The sequence below is a fragment of the Solanum lycopersicum genome, chromosome 6 (genome assembly GCF_036512215.1).
Source record: "Solanum lycopersicum chromosome 6, SLM_r2.1".
Classification (NCBI taxonomy): domain Eukaryota; kingdom Viridiplantae; phylum Streptophyta; class Magnoliopsida; order Solanales; family Solanaceae; genus Solanum; species Solanum lycopersicum.
In genome coordinates, this window is record NC_090805.1 from 921,103 (window position 1) to 937,829 (window position 16,727).

Here is a 16,727-nt window from a genome sequence, read left to right on the forward strand (position 1 = left end):
GTAACATTTTACCTACAATATTTTACCTTTTTGAACATTTTTACCATTTTAACTTTAATATATTTTAACTAAAAAAAAAGATTTATTTTAGAATTAAAATATTAACCAAATTTTCTGACCATTTAGCATTATGACGTAAAATATATAGTATAACAAGAGTTTGTAGAAAATTAATAAGTATTGACAAACTAAACCATAGAATATGTAACTTCCTCAAATTTTATTACCCATCCACTTGTTTGGACTTCGATTTTCCCACCATTTTCCAACAAATTTCAAATTTTCAAACACCACAAAACCCCAATCACCACCTTCCCTTATAAACAAACTCATTTTGCTTCATTTTTTTTTCTTTCATTTCTCATACAATTCCTAAAATTGATCATTCGCTCTCATTTCATTCTCGTCCTTCCTCCCTCGACGATACCCTTTATCTACAAAAAAAAATAAAAATGCGTGAAATTCTCCATATACAAGGTGGCCAATGCGGCAACCAAATCGGGGCTAAGTTTTGGGAGGTGGTATGCGCCGAGCATGGGATTGATGCAACCGGCGCGTACCATGGGGAGTCAGATATTCAACTCGAGAGAGTGAATGTATATTATAATGAGGCGAGTTGTGGGCGCTTCGTACCTCGTGCTGTTCTTATGGATTTAGAGCCTGGTACTATGGACAGTGTTAGATCTGGAACTTATGGTCAGATTTTTAGGCCTGATAACTTTGTATTCGGTCAATCTGGTGCCGGTAATAATTGGGCTAAAGGTCATTATACTGAAGGTGCTGAGTTGATTGATTCCGTTCTCGATGTTGTTAGGAAAGAAGCTGAGAATTGTGATTGTCTACAAGGTATTTTGTTTCAATGTTGCTTCATATCTTTTGATTTTTTCAACTTTTTTTTAAAAAATTGATTTGAGAAGGTGTAATTGTGATGCTTATGTGTATTTTTCATTTGTTAATTGGTGCTGGTTGTTTTTGATGCTATAAGTTTATGGTTTTACTCGTTTGAGAAGCTTCAAATTATCTTTGCCTTAAATGTTTATGTGTTTGTTATATTTGGTTATGCGTGCTGATTGTTTTTGATATTGTTTGTAAACAAACTGACAATTTGTTTAAATGTTTATGTATGATATTGGTTTGTTAACTTGTGCTGATTGTTTTTTTTTTTATATTGAAAGTTCTGTGGGTTTTTATCATTGAGAAGCTGAAATCACAAACGTTTGAACATAAATCGTAATGCTGCCAAGGTGTTTGTTTGAATGCGTATGCATGACATGATGTATTTTTGTTAATTTGAGAAGCATAAAATCGTGATCGCTTAAATGTTTGTAATTGCCTACATGGTGCTGTTTAAATGCTTGTGTGTATACTGATTTGTTTATCTTGTGGGATTATGTTTGATATGGTATATTCAATAATTTTACCTTTTCATATATGCTTGTGAGAGAATTTATAGTTTTAGAGAATCTCGACTTGGTTTGTAACTTGAACATCGAATGAATCAATGGTTGGTACACCACAGTGGGTGCTATGTTGATTGAATCTATTCTTGAGGTTGTGCACAAGTAACCTGAAAATTGCTATTGCCTAAAGGTGTTCTCGAAATGTTTGTACATATTATAAACTTGTGGAATTGGTTCAACTATCAGCCTATCACAACTTCTAATGTTTATTGATTTCATTTGCCTGTGGTTTTATTTTTTTTGGGTATATACATAATCATACATGCACCATTGTTGCTTATATGTGTGACTATACGCAGGGTTTCAGGTGTGTCATTCCCTGGGAGGAGGGACTGGGTCTGGAATGGGGACACTTCTCATTTCAAAGATTCGAGAGGAATACCCAGATAGGATGATGCTGACATTCTCTGTCTTCCCATCGCCAAAGGTTTCAGACACAGTTGTAGAGCCTTACAATGCTACATTGTCTGTTCATCAGCTTGTAGAGAATGCAGATGAGTGCATGGTTCTTGACAATGAGGCTTTATATGACATTTGTTTCCGAACCCTCAAGCTTACAACTCCTAGCTGTAAGTATTCTCTATTCATATTCAATGACATAACTCATATACTTATGTGTCTAGTTCAACAAGCAAAGATTTTGAGCTGTGGTGACAGAGTCTTCTAAAATGTTTGATGTTAGATAATTGAAACTAATATTCTGATTAGCGCCAGTGGCCTCCCATTTTTGCAGCCATTTCATTTTCTCTTTTCAGTTTCATTTTCTTAAAGCTTATCTTAATCAAACTTCATGAAATGTGTTTCATCAACTGTATAGTTATTAAAACTTTTCCTCAATTTTCATTCGTAGTCTAACTTTATATAGTGAATTTTTGCTTAGCTGACCATAACTCATTTGGGATTGAGGGTTGGTTGGTTGTGCTTGCTTAGCAATAAATTAATATGAATATGCTTCATGCTGAGGATCACTTATTCTGCATCTTAGAAAGTTATTCCTTTGCTGATGGTACTTTTATTTTCTAACAGTTGGTGATTTGAATCACTTAATATCTGCAACCATGTCCGGAGTTACTTGTTGTCTCAGATTCCCTGGACAGCTTAACTCTGATCTGAGGAAACTTGCTGTGAATCTCATTCCTTTCCCCCGTCTCCACTTCTTCATGGTTGGGTTTGTTCCACTTACCTCACGTGGTTCACAACAGTACCGCGCTTTATCTGTTCCTGAGCTTACTCAACAAATGTGGGATGCAAAGAACATGATGTGTGCTGCTGACCCTAGGCATGGCCGCTATTTGACAGCATCAGCAATGTTTAGGGGGAAAATGAGCACCAAGGAAGTTGATGAGCAGATGCTTAATGTGCAGAACAAAAATTCTTCATACTTCGTTGAGTGGATCCCCAACAACGTTAAGTCAACAGTCTGTGATATTCCACCAACTGGTCTAAAGATGGCATCGACTTTCATTGGAAATTCAACCTCAATACAAGAGATGTTCCGTCGTGTCAGTGAGCAATTCACAGCCATGTTTAGGAGGAAGGCTTTCTTGCATTGGTACACAGGGGAAGGAATGGATGAGATGGAGTTCACTGAGGCAGAGAGCAACATGAATGATCTGGTCTCTGAGTACCAACAGTACCAAGATGCAGTAGCAGATGAGGATGAAGGATACGAGGACGAAGATGAAGCATATCATGACTAGTATGCTTATGCCGGGAAATCTTATCTTATATTTTAAAAGTAATAGTTCGTTTCAACTGTGCATGAACTTTTTAGTAGTGAAGAGAAAGCGACTAACCTGTATTTTTGTCGAACTTGTCACTACCCCTTAATTGCATATTGAATATTTGTTGCTTTTGCTAAGCAATCTGTGATTGAGTAATGATAAAACATGCTGTAGTTGGTATATACTCATACTACTTACATTATGTCCAGTAAAATGAACCTGTGCTTATTACTACAGCAGCAAATACCTATGATATTGGATGCAGAAACCATAGCTTTTAGTATCTTGTTATTAGCATTTAGATTTTAAAAAAAAACATTTCTTTCAAATTGTGTAATGCTGGCTTGAAATATTGCTGGCCTAGGATCTCAACCCTCAAAACCTGGCTATTAAAATGTTGATTGCAAATTAAACATAAAAATCTGAGCAGCTTGTTATAAACACAGAGAGAAATATTAAGAACGCTACCTAAACTCTGTGTGAATTATTAGTTTCATTCCTAAACTATTGACAATCTTAAAAACACTCAGATCCCTTGACTAGCTGAATTTTAACACGTCCTTGATTTTGCAACATGAGTGAAATATATCCCTAGATTCTCTTCAGGCTTAGGGGTGTTTAAAACACTTCTCTCAGCTTTTCGTTTAGGAACTTTGTACTTTTACAAGGGTTTGAAACTACTTGTTATATCATGTAGCAGATCCAGTGTGTATCTAAGTTTACTTATTCAATTATAGAGGTGTTTTTGAGGTTGTCAATAGTTCAGGAACAAAATTAATAATTGTGTTCCCTTGTTGGATAAACACCATCTACGCTATGCTTATCTTTCTTTCTTTCTTAACCAGAGGTCTTAAGTTCGAGCATGATAAATATCTTTAGGTAGATAGTGTTTTACTCCCAAAGTGAAACTTCCCAATATATTGGATTATACGACTACGTCCCAAAACAGGTATCGAAACAGTTGCGAAAATCGATTGAGTGCACAAGTGTACAAGTTACAACTAGTCATGGCTTTGGTTTCTATGTCAAAATTAACAATTGGTTACTGAGCAATCCCTATCCATGGAGCTTGATTCTTCTAAGAAAAAATTAAAAATTAAATATATATATATATATATATATATATATATATATATATATATATATATATATATATATATATGAGATTCCAGAATACAGTGAATAAATAAAGATCATATAAATAATAAAAGAAAGACACATTGCAATTTGTAATTTCCGCAAAATTGTCCACATTGAAACAATATAAAATAGCAAATCCAAATCACCATTCTGCAGGCTCTATCATATTATAAATTATAATAACACATTAACAATTGAGAACAAGAAAATGGTCTACATTCGGCAGAAAATTAAATTAGACTAATATATACTAAGGGTGAATTGGTAAACAAAAATTTGTATCAACTTCTTATTATACATCATATATCCTATTTTTTATCGTTCACTAATAAAGTATATGCACTTAATAATAAACCAATGAGATGACTTAATTGGTTTGGTGGATAGTTACGTACCCATAGTAACGATCCGAAATCAATCCCTCCTCAATGCCTTCTGAGTCGAGTCTGCTATTACACAATTGGATTGTTGTTAACCTAAACATTACAATCCATGCATTATGATTTTGATATTACAATTCATGCACCATATAACTTTGTACGCCAACCAAACGACCTCCCTTAACCATCAATCGATACTGCTCGTGCAAAATCCTACGTACATCATTGGTAATATCAAAATTATGTACTTGAAAAATATTTAGTCTATCAATATATGCAAGGTTAAATCTATTACAAAATTTTTAAATATATTATAGTTACCTTCTAGTGGTTAAGTGGCATTTCTTATTGGACTCATCCAAATTTTTCCTATATAAACAAACTCTCTTTTCTTCCATATATCTCATAAACAAATTCTCTTCTTACTATTCTAAGAAGAAGGGATATTTTTCTTGTTTTACCAAATATGGAGCTCATTATTTTCCTTGTTTTTTCATTTGTCATTCATGGAGCTCTTGCCAGTAATGGTATGTACTCTTCTTTTATATACGTAGTTTTTTAAACGTACGTAAATACTAGTTTAGGAGTTTCTCCTTAGCGAAAGCAAATTTGGTAACACCTCTATGTTTATCTAATTCATGTTATAGACCTTTGGTAACGATTTGCTAGTGACGATACATTTTTTCTTATTATTATTTGAAAATACAGGTGAAATTGTGTGTGAAGATTTGTCAGTAGGATTGTGTGCCTACTCAGTTGCTTCGTCAGGGAAGCGTTGCTCTTTGGAGAGTTATGAATCAATCAAGGGAACAAGAGGGTACCAATGCAAGACCTCGGATGTGTTAGTGTCCAATATTGACATAACAAATTCGATTGAAAGTGACGAGTGCATTAGTGCTTGTGGAGCTGATAGAAACTCTCTTGGCATTTCTTCTGATTCACTTCTTGAATCAACATTCACTTCTAAGCTGTGTTCTCAAGAATGCAACCAAAAGTGCCCTAACATTGTTGATCTTTACTACAATCTGGCTTTGGGAGAAGGTATTACATTTCATAAAGTGTCGTTGTGAAAGAATTTATACACTATCAGGTCAACTAAAAGAATGATTTTTTAGCGGGCCAAATATAAAAGGAGCCCTTATTACAAAATCGTGTCATTTGTAAGTAGTAATTGTAACTTGATGAAATGACAGTGTCGGTGTGTATAAGGTAAATCGTCTATTTTTAGTAATTAAGCTATGGATTTTTATGTGTCAAAAACTTATCATATATTGTGAACAGGGGTGTATTTGCCAGCATTTTGCAAGGGAAGAAATTTGAACGGACGCCGTGAAATGAGCCAAATCCAAAGCTCAGGTGTGGCGTGGGGACCGTCAGCTCCCTCGAGTGGATATGGTCGACAGTTGAGTGAAGGGCCTGCAGCGAGCGTTGCACTCACATTCGAGGCTGATGCACCGTGGTGATCATGAAGCTTTTCCAATTGCACTAAAGAGTTCATAGGTTGCTCTGTTTAGACATTGCCCCCTTTTTATTGTTTGCTTTTACTAAATAATCTATAGACGTTTGAGCATTACTTCAGTTGTCGTTTCAATTCATTATATGAATTTGTCATTTCATTCAGAAAAAAAAAAAGGCATTCCATCGTTTTTAAGTTTGTTACCAAACCTACACTTTTTGTACCTATCGAATAACCAATTTTCGGGGAAAATTCCAACTTCCCTTTCCAATCTAACAAAACTGGAAGTGTTGCAATTACAGAACAATTTTCTTGAAGGAGAGATCCCTCGAGAAATCAGTGATCTTCGTTACTTGACTGTCCTAGACCTGCAATTTAATCAGCTTAATGGATCTGTTGGTAATTTCTCCAACGCCTTGTAAACTTTTGAAGTACAAGGTTGTAAACTGAAGGATGTCATTCCGAGTAGAAATTAGTTATCTTACTGGAATGACAACCATGAATCTGTCTTACAAGGACGTATTCCAAATACTGTACATGACATGTCGATGCTTCAAGAAGTTTATTTATTTAACAACAAGATAGAAGGAACCATACCAGATGTTATCTGTCATTTAAAGAGTCTAGGCGCATTAGTCTTACAAAGAAGTCGAGAAGAAAAAAAGTGCTTACAGGTCTATATATTCTATTAGGGACTGGATCACTCTTCTCGTTGGCTGTTGGATTTGCCGTGTTAAGATTGAGAAACACAAAGAAGAGTGCAAGTCAAAAAGATGTGTCTCTAGTAAAAAGGAATGAAATAATTTCCTACATTATGAATTATTGATAAAAAGGCATAAAATACGAAACAACGTTTGGAAATGAAATTGAAATAGAGACTACTTAACTGCACCAATCTAGTATAAAATAAGCCCTCTCGGCCCAATTCCTCCTCTTGCTCCCCCATGAGGGCAGGACACTTTCTGTAAGTTGCTCACTTCCGAGTTGCAGCAACTGATTATTTTCATCAAAAGCTTGTACTTGTTTTAATCGACTATGCATTGTCGTATTCTTCATATACATCAAACGATCACTGAAAGCTGTAAACAGAGTTAGTCTTGGTTGCAGGTTGAGTCTCTTAGGACGACAACTCCATAACAAAGCATTCACAAACGAAGAGCAATCCATATCCTGAAATACAACTTCCACTTCTAAAACATTCACCAGGGCGATAGCACCAACTCTGTTGTGTTGTTCCATTTCAATCTCATTGCATTTTCGAGAACGAATGGTAACTTGAGACCAACAGGACCCTGTCGACTTTGATAGAAACTTCCTCAACTTACCAAACCAGTCACCATATCTATAATCTGAGCTGTAAAAAACGATTTTCGACTTCTCCAGCTGTCTTGCAGTTTTAAATTCAGGAATTTTCAGCCCCTTGTACTCAAATGACACCAAATTTGGAGCATCAATCTCCCACATGGCCGAACCAGCCTCAATCTTCAACACCTTAAGGTTCACTGACTTGATCTTTCGAAGATAAGAAACGTCAAACCGTTTACAACCCTCAAACGTAAAAGTCTCAATCAAGGGACAACTATTGAGTAGAGTCTCGAATATGTTTTTGTCTAATTCTACATGACCTATAGAAAGCTCTGTCAAAGAATTTTGATTCACAACACCATTGGCTAACGAAAGAGTGCAATCCATGATATCTAGTTTTCTTAAAGATTTTGCTGTCAAGATTGTTGAAATAGGCAGGGGGTATGATATGCTATTAAGGACAAGATGTTGTAAACCACTTTGAAGTGCAATGTCAAGACAGTTATCAATAGGAATAGGAGGTGAAACTCTGCAACGATCATAAATGATGCTCTCTGATAATCTCAACTTTTTTATAGGGATTTTTCTGTCCCTATATCTCTCCATGATTGTGTCGATCATCTTTATATTGCTCTTACCACGATCAAGATACAATTCCAAGTTGGGAAGAGTCGACCATGCTTCAAGCCATGTTTTGGAGACAATACTCATCTTCGATGATCGTTTATATGTAAGAAAACAGAGTATTTTTTGAACCAGACATTCCGGCAATAGGTCAGCCATGGTTGTGAAGGATCGGATTACAACCCTAATACTCAAGGGAAATTTATAAGCCTATTTTAAACCCAAAATCAGCCCAACTTTAAGTTCTTTTATTATCATTACACCCTATTAGTTTTATAAATTTTCAAAATTTATTATTTCATATATTAGATTAGTCATCAAATTAATGTATCTCGCGTATCAAATGTAATGTTTATTACTTAACAATTAATATATCTCGTGCATATCAGGTCTGATATTATTACATCATTTGAAGGATCTTTATCATTATAAACTTATAAGGAACAAATGATAATTTTACCATAAATTTGCCCTACATTATAGGAATCCTATTTATAAACTGACTTAAAAAATAAACCTGTTTTAGGTTTCCCTTAAAGCCAAAATAATATAATATTATGTTATAAGAATCCTATTTGTAAACGAACTTAAAAAAAACAAAACTATGTAGATTTTCCTAAAAAGCCAAAATATTCCATATCTATATCATAAAAAAAAAATATCAATACCAAAAAATATATAAAATATCAATATTCAATATATATATATATATATATATATATATATATATATATATATTAATTAATCTCGATTTTTTATTATTTAAATTATTCAAAAATTCAAACAAAACAAGTGACTGTTTTTAGAATTTTTAAAATATAATAAAAATATAACTAAACACAAAACAAAAGAAACGAAAAATATGAACATCACTTTCTTGAAAACATCGAATTTTAAATACATGCAATTTTAAAATAATATATCACTATTTTATTAATTAAAATAGTTTACATTAAAAATATTTTTTCATTATATTATATATTAAAATTTCATAAGAAGAAAATGTAAAAGAGACAATGTAATTAAAACTAATTTTTGCGAAAACAAGAATTACATACACATTACATTCTCCAGATTTCGATTGAGACCATGCTATAAACAGACAACTTTATGTCAAAAAAACAAGAGAAAAGACATAAAGACACCATCAAAGTTGTCCTATATTTACATTAAGACATCTTAACTTTTAAAATGTCCTATCACCCCACAGAACTATTTGATTTCTTTGTAAATGGACCATTTTGACCCATTTCCTAGTCCGAGTTGTTACCACGCACTTGAGGCGTGTCATGCATTATTTTTACTGCCATGGACCAGTTTAAAGGTGCCATGTGTCATTATTTTTCTTTATTATAAATTATTTTATCAATTTTGTCATCTTCCCCAAATTTAAACCCAAAATAATCATTGTTAGCCCTAATTTTTCAATTTCATAGTTTTTTCCATAGCAAAATCAATGTTGATACTCTTTGTTTGACCACTTCATCATCTTCTCTAAGAAAATAAGACACCACTATTGGCGAGAAACATCTGGATCAATGAAGAATGTGATTTTATTGTTCAATAAATTCAAAGTAAACACTCCCAAGCTATGGATGCTCCTGTCTAAGCATCACAACTGGCCATAATGGCTGAGAAAAAGATTGTCTGCCACAAGTTGGCTAATGGAACATGATGAACAAGAAAATGGTTAATGGAGGAACTGTTGTCAATTGGATCTGCATTAACTTTTCTTGCAATGTGCAAGAAAGTGTTACGCATGGATTTTGTTCTGAGTTAGCATAAATGTGTGAGTTATTTAGGTCTGAGTTTTACTACCAAAAGGGTCGCAACTAATAGCAATCCCACATTCAAAATTTTGTTGTCACCTAACTCCATAGCTGAAGGGTCGGGTTGAATAGGGAGTTGAGCAACACGCGCCACTACATAGACGAGAAAATGGGTCAAAATGGCCCATTTACAAAGAAATTAATTAGTTCTGTGGGGTAATAGGACACTTTAAAAGTTAGTGTGTCTTTATGCAAATACGGAACAACTTTGATGGTGTCTGTATGGCTTTTCTCAAAAAACAAGTTTCTCTAATGCACTATCATGCATAAAATAAAATAAATAAACATGAAAGCAGTTTTTAAAAACTACACACGTGTATATTTTTAGAAAAAGTAGAATTATTTAATTCAAAAAAGAAAACTGAAATTGGAATATCAGAATTAAAACTGTGTATTTCTTTTACAAAAAAACCGAAAGATGTGAGTTACTTTGTAGAGTCATAATCTGTCTCTATTACTTGTAAATTTAAATACAATTTTCAAAAATAAAACAAACATTTATTTCAGCAATTAAGTCTACTGATCATCTAAAGATTGTATAGGATCTTCTTTCGATATTTATTTTCAATATAAAATATAACTCAACATATGTTTTTTTTTCATTTTATTATAATATGTGTGATAAAACCTCCGTATTTATAATAAAACTAGTCTCTGGAGACGTGCATCACACGTTTATCTCAAAATACTTAAAACAATTCTTCTATGACAAATGATAAAATTTAAATGACATATATATATATATATATATATATATATATATATATATATATATATATATATATATATATATATTACTATAGACTTCTTATGTGCAACGAAAAAAAAAATCAAATACAATAGAAAATAAAAATAACAAGCTCATAAGTTGAGATTAGAAATTCTTGCAAATTCCATAATACTTTTCTAACATATATATAGTACTCTAATTTAAAGATAAATACATATTGTAATGAAAAATTATTTATCTTGTATATGTTAATAATTATACATTTCAAGAAGATAAAATATTTGACATTAATTAGTAAAAGATGAAATTCTCCTTCTCATTAAGTAGAATGCAATTAAGTAATTCAAATTTATAAATAAAAAACTTATCAGAAGGAAATAACTAAGGTTTAAAGTGCAACGATTGGTATTTAAATTATGTAACTATATAAATAAAATATTAATATTTAATTTAATAAAACAGATTTTAATTTAATAGAGTGCCAAAATGACAATATTAGTATTCTTACAATTAAAAGATTGTTAAAATATATTTTACATTTTTTTGTTAAAAAATTAATAGGAGCAATATTTGGTCAAAGGATAAAAGATCTTCTAACTTTGTAAGCATTTTGGTCTATCATTTTTTAGACTTAGGGATTTGGATCTCATGATAATTTTAATGAAAATTGTCTAAAAATTATACATTTTATCCACAAGCACATGTAAGAATGATTCTTTACAAATATTTAAAATTTAAAATGAAAAAATGTAATTATTAATAATTTGAAATTAGAATATCTTGTAGGCATTATTGTTTTGCATGCCTTATACACTATTTTTATGATTGTATTTGTCTCATTTTCTAAAGCAAAAAAATACACCCTTCAATCAAATATATTCTTAAAATAAAATTACAAATAAAAAGAAAAAGTATCATATATAGGAGCAAGTTTAGCATAAGGCAACCAATGAAAAATAGAAAAATTCAAAGACAATTTTTTCCCTGTTTTTATTGATAATGCAAATTGAAACAAAGTTATACTAATAAACATTCAACTTTTGACCATAAAAAAAAGTTAAAATATTTGGAAGACAAGTTAATGGAAGTGATATTCAACTACATAAATGGAAGGGTCTTACCTAATTTCTGATCTCGACAAATAAGTAAAAAAAAATAAATACATCAGGCTTCGATATTTTAGTAATTTTACATTCATTCCTATAATCAATCACATTATGCCTTGTAATCTTGACACAAATCCTCTTGCCTTGAAATTTTCTTCACTTGATTAAAGCTTCTGTAGTCTTCCACACAAAAAACTTGTATCACATATAAATCTTTCTATAAAAATAATGTTAAAAGATTTGTATTTATAGGAAAAGATATGGCTTTGGAATATGAAGATTCACTTACAAAGTTGAAAGGTCGAGTGTTACAAAAATTAAAGACAAATATTAATTAAGAACATAATTAATTTAGAAGATAAACGATATACATGTATCTACTTAAAGGGCAAATAATTTCAAGAAAATAAATTAAATTAGATATTTTAATTAAGAATTATTCTAAAGAAGTGCAAAAGTCATTACCATTTTTATTAAGATAATGTAACTTAATATTTAAATTAAATACTTAAATATTTTTAAAACATTTTAATTTATAATAAAGATAAAATCGTAATTCAACTTTTAACTTTTTTGGTTCCCTTACATAATAATATATGATATGATAAATATATATAATAATATATATGTATATAAAAGAAATTGAAATTATTACATAAATAGGTCTGCGACTTGCTTTTTGTAAATATGTCTGCGACTTGCCTTTTGTAGAAATTCCTTTCAGAATAACTTTTTGTTCCAGCACTTTCTCTCAAATGTAATGATGACGAACTTCTACGTGCTTTGTCCTACCATGAAAAATTAGATTTGATGCAAGCTTGATAGTGTTACGACCCAATTTCTCGAGCCATGAAGGCACCTACTATAACCCATCAGTAGGTAAGCCAAACCACAACCCAGAACCACACATACTGGGTGTGAGGGTAGAAACTAAACAAGACTAAGAAAAATTATTATAACAACATAAGCAAACCAAAACATAAATACAATAAAGGATCCCTCCCAGAACCTGGAAGTCACTAATACAGAGCTACCAACAAAACGAGTACAAGTCCCAACAGTGGACCACCGAAACTAGACTGTCTCGAAAAGTAAAAGACAAATCTTTATATAAACAGATGGAGACTGAAATAGTACAAAACGTTGTGTGCTCACCCCTGTCTCCAGACCAGAAATTCTCCAAACTCGATCAACGCTGACTACCGGTGCTCGGACCTGCATCACGAAAATAGATGCAGCGTGTAGCATGAGTACCAAAAAAAACAGATACCCAGTAGGCATCATAGGCCGACTAAACTAGAAAAGTAAAGCACTATGAAAAGACGGAATCACAAAACTAGAGGTCAAGAACAAAAGGCTAAGTAACACAATAATGCACACGAGTGTATAAAAATCTAACTAAATTAATATAAATAAGCTAACTACACCTAACTGGACCCACCATAAGCCCAGAAGGTACACTCGTGCACAAGTTTAAATAAAAACCCGAACGGACCCCCATAAGCCCGACGAGTACACAAAATAACTATAACTTAAGGAGAATAAAACTCGAGGCCGAAGAACACCGAACCAAAAAGTAAAATCTGACGGTACGGAGGTCGGGCCTTGAACCGAACACTCACCAGAATTACACAAGTAGCCAATTGCAAAATATAAGTAACTGAGGCCGGACCTCTAACCGGATGCTCTACATACTTGAGGCCGGACCTCTAACCGGATGCTCTACATAAGTATGTGGATGTTCGAGGCCGGACCTTAAATCCGGATACCCAACAAAGATGTCGATATAGCTGCTGAAAGAGTCTTTATCTATCCGTAATCATATAAACCCATGGAACACCATCCAGACTTAGCTAATCAATGTAAGACCTTAAAGTCGAATAGAAACTCAACTTTGAATCATGGAGCGGAAATCATTGTCACTGACGTAACTCGAGAAGCCGTAACATCGAAGAAATAAGAGTAACAATCGCTAGAGCAAGCTCATCGTCTTTCTAAATACCCAACTATCAGACTCAAGTCTGCTACATTAGTCTACAAGGATTTAAGTCGGCCGAGCGACGTCGGGGCTAAACTAAGTCCTACCGACTTTGAATCATGCATTTCTAAGGAAAACCCTAGTCAAACCTAAACTAAGGCCCAACATACTTCTGACAACCAGTATTCAAACATACAAGTAATTCATATAGCAAAGAAGGTCAATTAATAACAATAAACATGCTCACAGTTACCCGATAATTCTCAGAAAAAAGGCGAAAATATGATTTGTAACACCTATGCATGATCCAATAACTACCCAACCCAAATCCCAACTAATCAACATGCATTCACATGTTCGAGTTCAATCTAAGAAGAGAAACCATAGCCTACCTGAACGCAGATCACGCGCGCTCCAAAATTCACTCCCCGGATCTTTTACTTTCTAAAAGGCCTCGAAACGTTGATACACTAAAATCGCAAGAAACGGAGACGGGTCAATTTCATGGTCAAAATGGAAAAAGTGGGATCCGCGTTGAAAAATCCCGAATTAACCCCAAATAAAAGTCCTAAATAACTCTCGAAACTTGTATACCATAATGGAGCATAATTCAGGACTCAAAACAGTCCCAACATGAACATGCAACAAAAGAACCCAAATTCTAAGCTAAAAATCAGCAACTATGGCAGCAGCTACTTACAAGATTTTACCAAAAATGAAGCTCCAACAGCCAAAACCAACCACACCACGACGATCCTCACGAAAAACCACACAATATAGGCTCTTGAATCACTTGATTCGGACCTAAAATGGCCAAGAAATCACCTTCTAAAATTTCCCAAAACTTGTGCTCGAAAATGAGCTAGACAGCAGTTAAAACCCAAAATTTACCTCAAATCGGGTCCCCAAATCAGATTCCAAGCTCACCAATGTGTTGCCCTCGAAAAATCTCACAACTTAGCCTTTTGAATCGCCCAATTTGGAGTTGTATAGCTCAAGATATCAAGATTCTAAAGTAAGATACAAAGCTGAAAGTTGGGTTTTTATAAGGGCTGCACCAGATTCAGCTTTGTCTACTTTCTTTAAAGTCTCCGACGGGTGCTCGGAATTCGTTTGGAACCTGATAAAAATAAAATAGATATGCTACCCTACCAAAGTCGACATTCCGGACTCAAAGGCGCAGTCGAAATTTTCATCAGAGGTCATCTCGATAAAATGTGGGTCCCACTTCCATTGGCCATTTTAAGTCAAAAACCACAAAAGGGCTTGAAAAAATATCAAAAACCTCAAAACCCGAAAGAAGGGTCAAACTAGACCAAACTCGACATTCCGGAGCTAACCGCGCTGACGGAATTCTCATCCGAGCGCGTTTACTCAGAATGTTGACTAAAGTCAAACTTAGCCTTTAAACTTAAAGTTAAAACGCCTAATCCCACCAACTCACACTGAAAACTTTGGGAGTCATGTCGACAATGCTACTAGACTAAAATGACCCTTCCGGAACTGATGGAATCGTCAGAATTGGATTCTGATGTCATCTTCTTGAACTTTTGATCGAGAATGATCGTTCAAGGTTCATAAGCTCCAAAAATACTAAAAGTCACACAATAACCAAACGAATGACCAGGTGACCGATCTGTCAGTCCCAGCAAGTCATAAATGACTTGGAATCGCTATAGGAACGTTCTAAACGATGTACAGAAGATAAAACACTAAAAATGACAATAAGGGTCATTACATATAGCACTTTCATTATCACATCTAATTTAAACAACATGATCAACTTTGCACATCATCTCTCCTATTCATCTCTTTAACAACATACATCTTATGCAACCATAGTCGCAGCTACGTACTCAACTTCAGTGCTAAATAATTTACCACTGGTTGTTTCTTGCTGTACCAAGAAATCATAACTAAACCAGTAATGAAACAATATCTAGAAGTTGAATGTCTTTCAGTTGTATCTCCAACCCAATCTACTTTAGTGAATCCATTTAACATGAATTTCTCATGTCTTCTATACATAAGACCATAATCTAGTGAACTCTTCGCATAACGAAGGATTCGCGTTCCTGCATCTAGATGTGAGCTTCTTGGACATTGCATAAACTGAGAGACAATTTCAGCAGAATAAGAAATCTCCGGTCTTCATGTGATAGTTCAATAAATTAAACTACCAACAAGTTGCTGAAATTCTTTGGCATCTTTAATGGCTTTCCTTCGGCTTTCATCAACTTGAGATGTGGACTAGGTTTTTTGTTTGATGGGAAATGACTCTTTATGGTATATATAAAAAACAAGTTTCATCCATTCAAGAGAGAAATTTTCAAGCTTCAAGAACAACAAAAGGAATTGATAGAAGTGCATTTATTGCTTTTTTGTATTTGTTGTATGAAGTTGCTTGTAATTGTTCTTACATTGTAGGATTCATTTCAATTGTGAAGAAACGTTTCAAACTTGGTGAATCATTGTAAGGGCTAGGTTGAGGGTAACTTAGGTTCTTACTCTAAGTCTATATTAATCGGATAGGATTAGTATAGAGAACAGTGTTGTATTTGCTCAGGTCAGCTAAGTGATAGGGAGTATTACCTAGTGGGGAGATTAACAGGCTAATCTCTTGTTGTAACCGACTTTTACTTTTGCTTGTTGAAGATTAGTGAAAGTGGTTTTGAAAAGTCCTGTTGAGAACAGGTCGTGGTTTTCCTCCCTTGAGTAAGGAGGTTTCACGTAAAATTGTTTGTCAATCTTTACGTTTCTTTATTTGTTCATTACTGTTTGACTTTATTGTATTGAGAACCTGATCCCATCAATATTAGTAGTCGCATACATTCCAACATAGAGCTGTCAATCACAGCTTATATTAATAAAATGAGTCCATTGGTTTGGATCACTCCTATTTTAATTGTCAAATATGAGCTTCAAACTATTTTAACGATCTCTACAAATATGATCAAAATAGGTTGAATATGAATATACATATTTGACCCATAAT

General features: G+C 33.5%; 2 protein-coding genes and 1 long non-coding RNA gene across 3 annotated transcripts; 2 read left to right on the top strand and 1 right to left on the bottom strand.

Moving 5' to 3' along the window:
• Positions 1–347: 347 nt before the first annotated feature.
• Positions 348–3,366, top strand: LOC101262621 (tubulin beta-8 chain). Its single transcript, XM_004240343.5, has 3 exons — positions 348–846; positions 1,760–2,029; positions 2,487–3,366. Exons 1-3 carry the CDS (start codon positions 453–455, stop codon positions 3,158–3,160), a joined length of 1,338 nt encoding a protein of 445 aa, XP_004240391.1. The 5' UTR covers positions 348–452; the 3' UTR covers positions 3,161–3,366.
• Positions 3,367–5,170: 1,804 nt separating this feature from the next.
• Positions 5,171–6,167, top strand: LOC101257567 (uncharacterized). Its single transcript, XM_004240569.1, has 3 exons — positions 5,171–5,231; positions 5,413–5,745; positions 5,986–6,167. The coding sequence occupies exons 1-3, from the start codon at positions 5,171–5,173 to the stop codon at positions 6,165–6,167; spliced, it is 576 nt and encodes a 191-aa protein (XP_004240617.1).
• Positions 6,168–12,718: 6,551 nt separating this feature from the next.
• LOC112941658 (uncharacterized) lies at positions 12,719–15,537 on the bottom strand. Its single transcript, XR_011221602.1, has 3 exons — positions 14,433–15,537; positions 14,125–14,202; positions 12,719–12,969 (listed from the first exon to the last, which is right to left on the bottom strand). It is a non-coding gene; the product is annotated as an uncharacterized lncRNA (long non-coding RNA).
• Between the last annotated feature and the right edge of the window lie 1,190 nt (positions 15,538–16,727).

What these genes read in the sequence shown, in the direction of transcription:
- LOC101262621 (XM_004240343.5), top strand. Translation starts at nt 453, where the DNA reads ATGCGTGAAATTCTCCATATACAAGGTGGCCAATGCGGCAACCAAATC. An exon ending in GAATTGTGATTGTCTACAAG is followed by an intron (nt 847 to 1,759) that starts GTATTTTGTTTC and finishes GACTATACGCAG; the next exon opens with GGTTTCAGGTGTGTCATTCC. An exon ending in CAAGCTTACAACTCCTAGCT is followed by an intron (nt 2,030 to 2,486) that starts GTAAGTATTCTC and finishes ATTTTCTAACAG; the next exon opens with TTGGTGATTTGAATCACTTA.
- LOC101257567 (XM_004240569.1), top strand. Translation starts at nt 5,171, where the DNA reads ATGGAGCTCATTATTTTCCTTGTTTTTTCATTTGTCATTCATGGAGCT. An exon ending in TGGAGCTCTTGCCAGTAATG is followed by an intron (nt 5,232 to 5,412) that starts GTATGTACTCTT and finishes TTGAAAATACAG; the next exon opens with GTGAAATTGTGTGTGAAGAT. An exon ending in CAATCTGGCTTTGGGAGAAG is followed by an intron (nt 5,746 to 5,985) that starts GTATTACATTTC and finishes TATTGTGAACAG; the next exon opens with GGGTGTATTTGCCAGCATTT.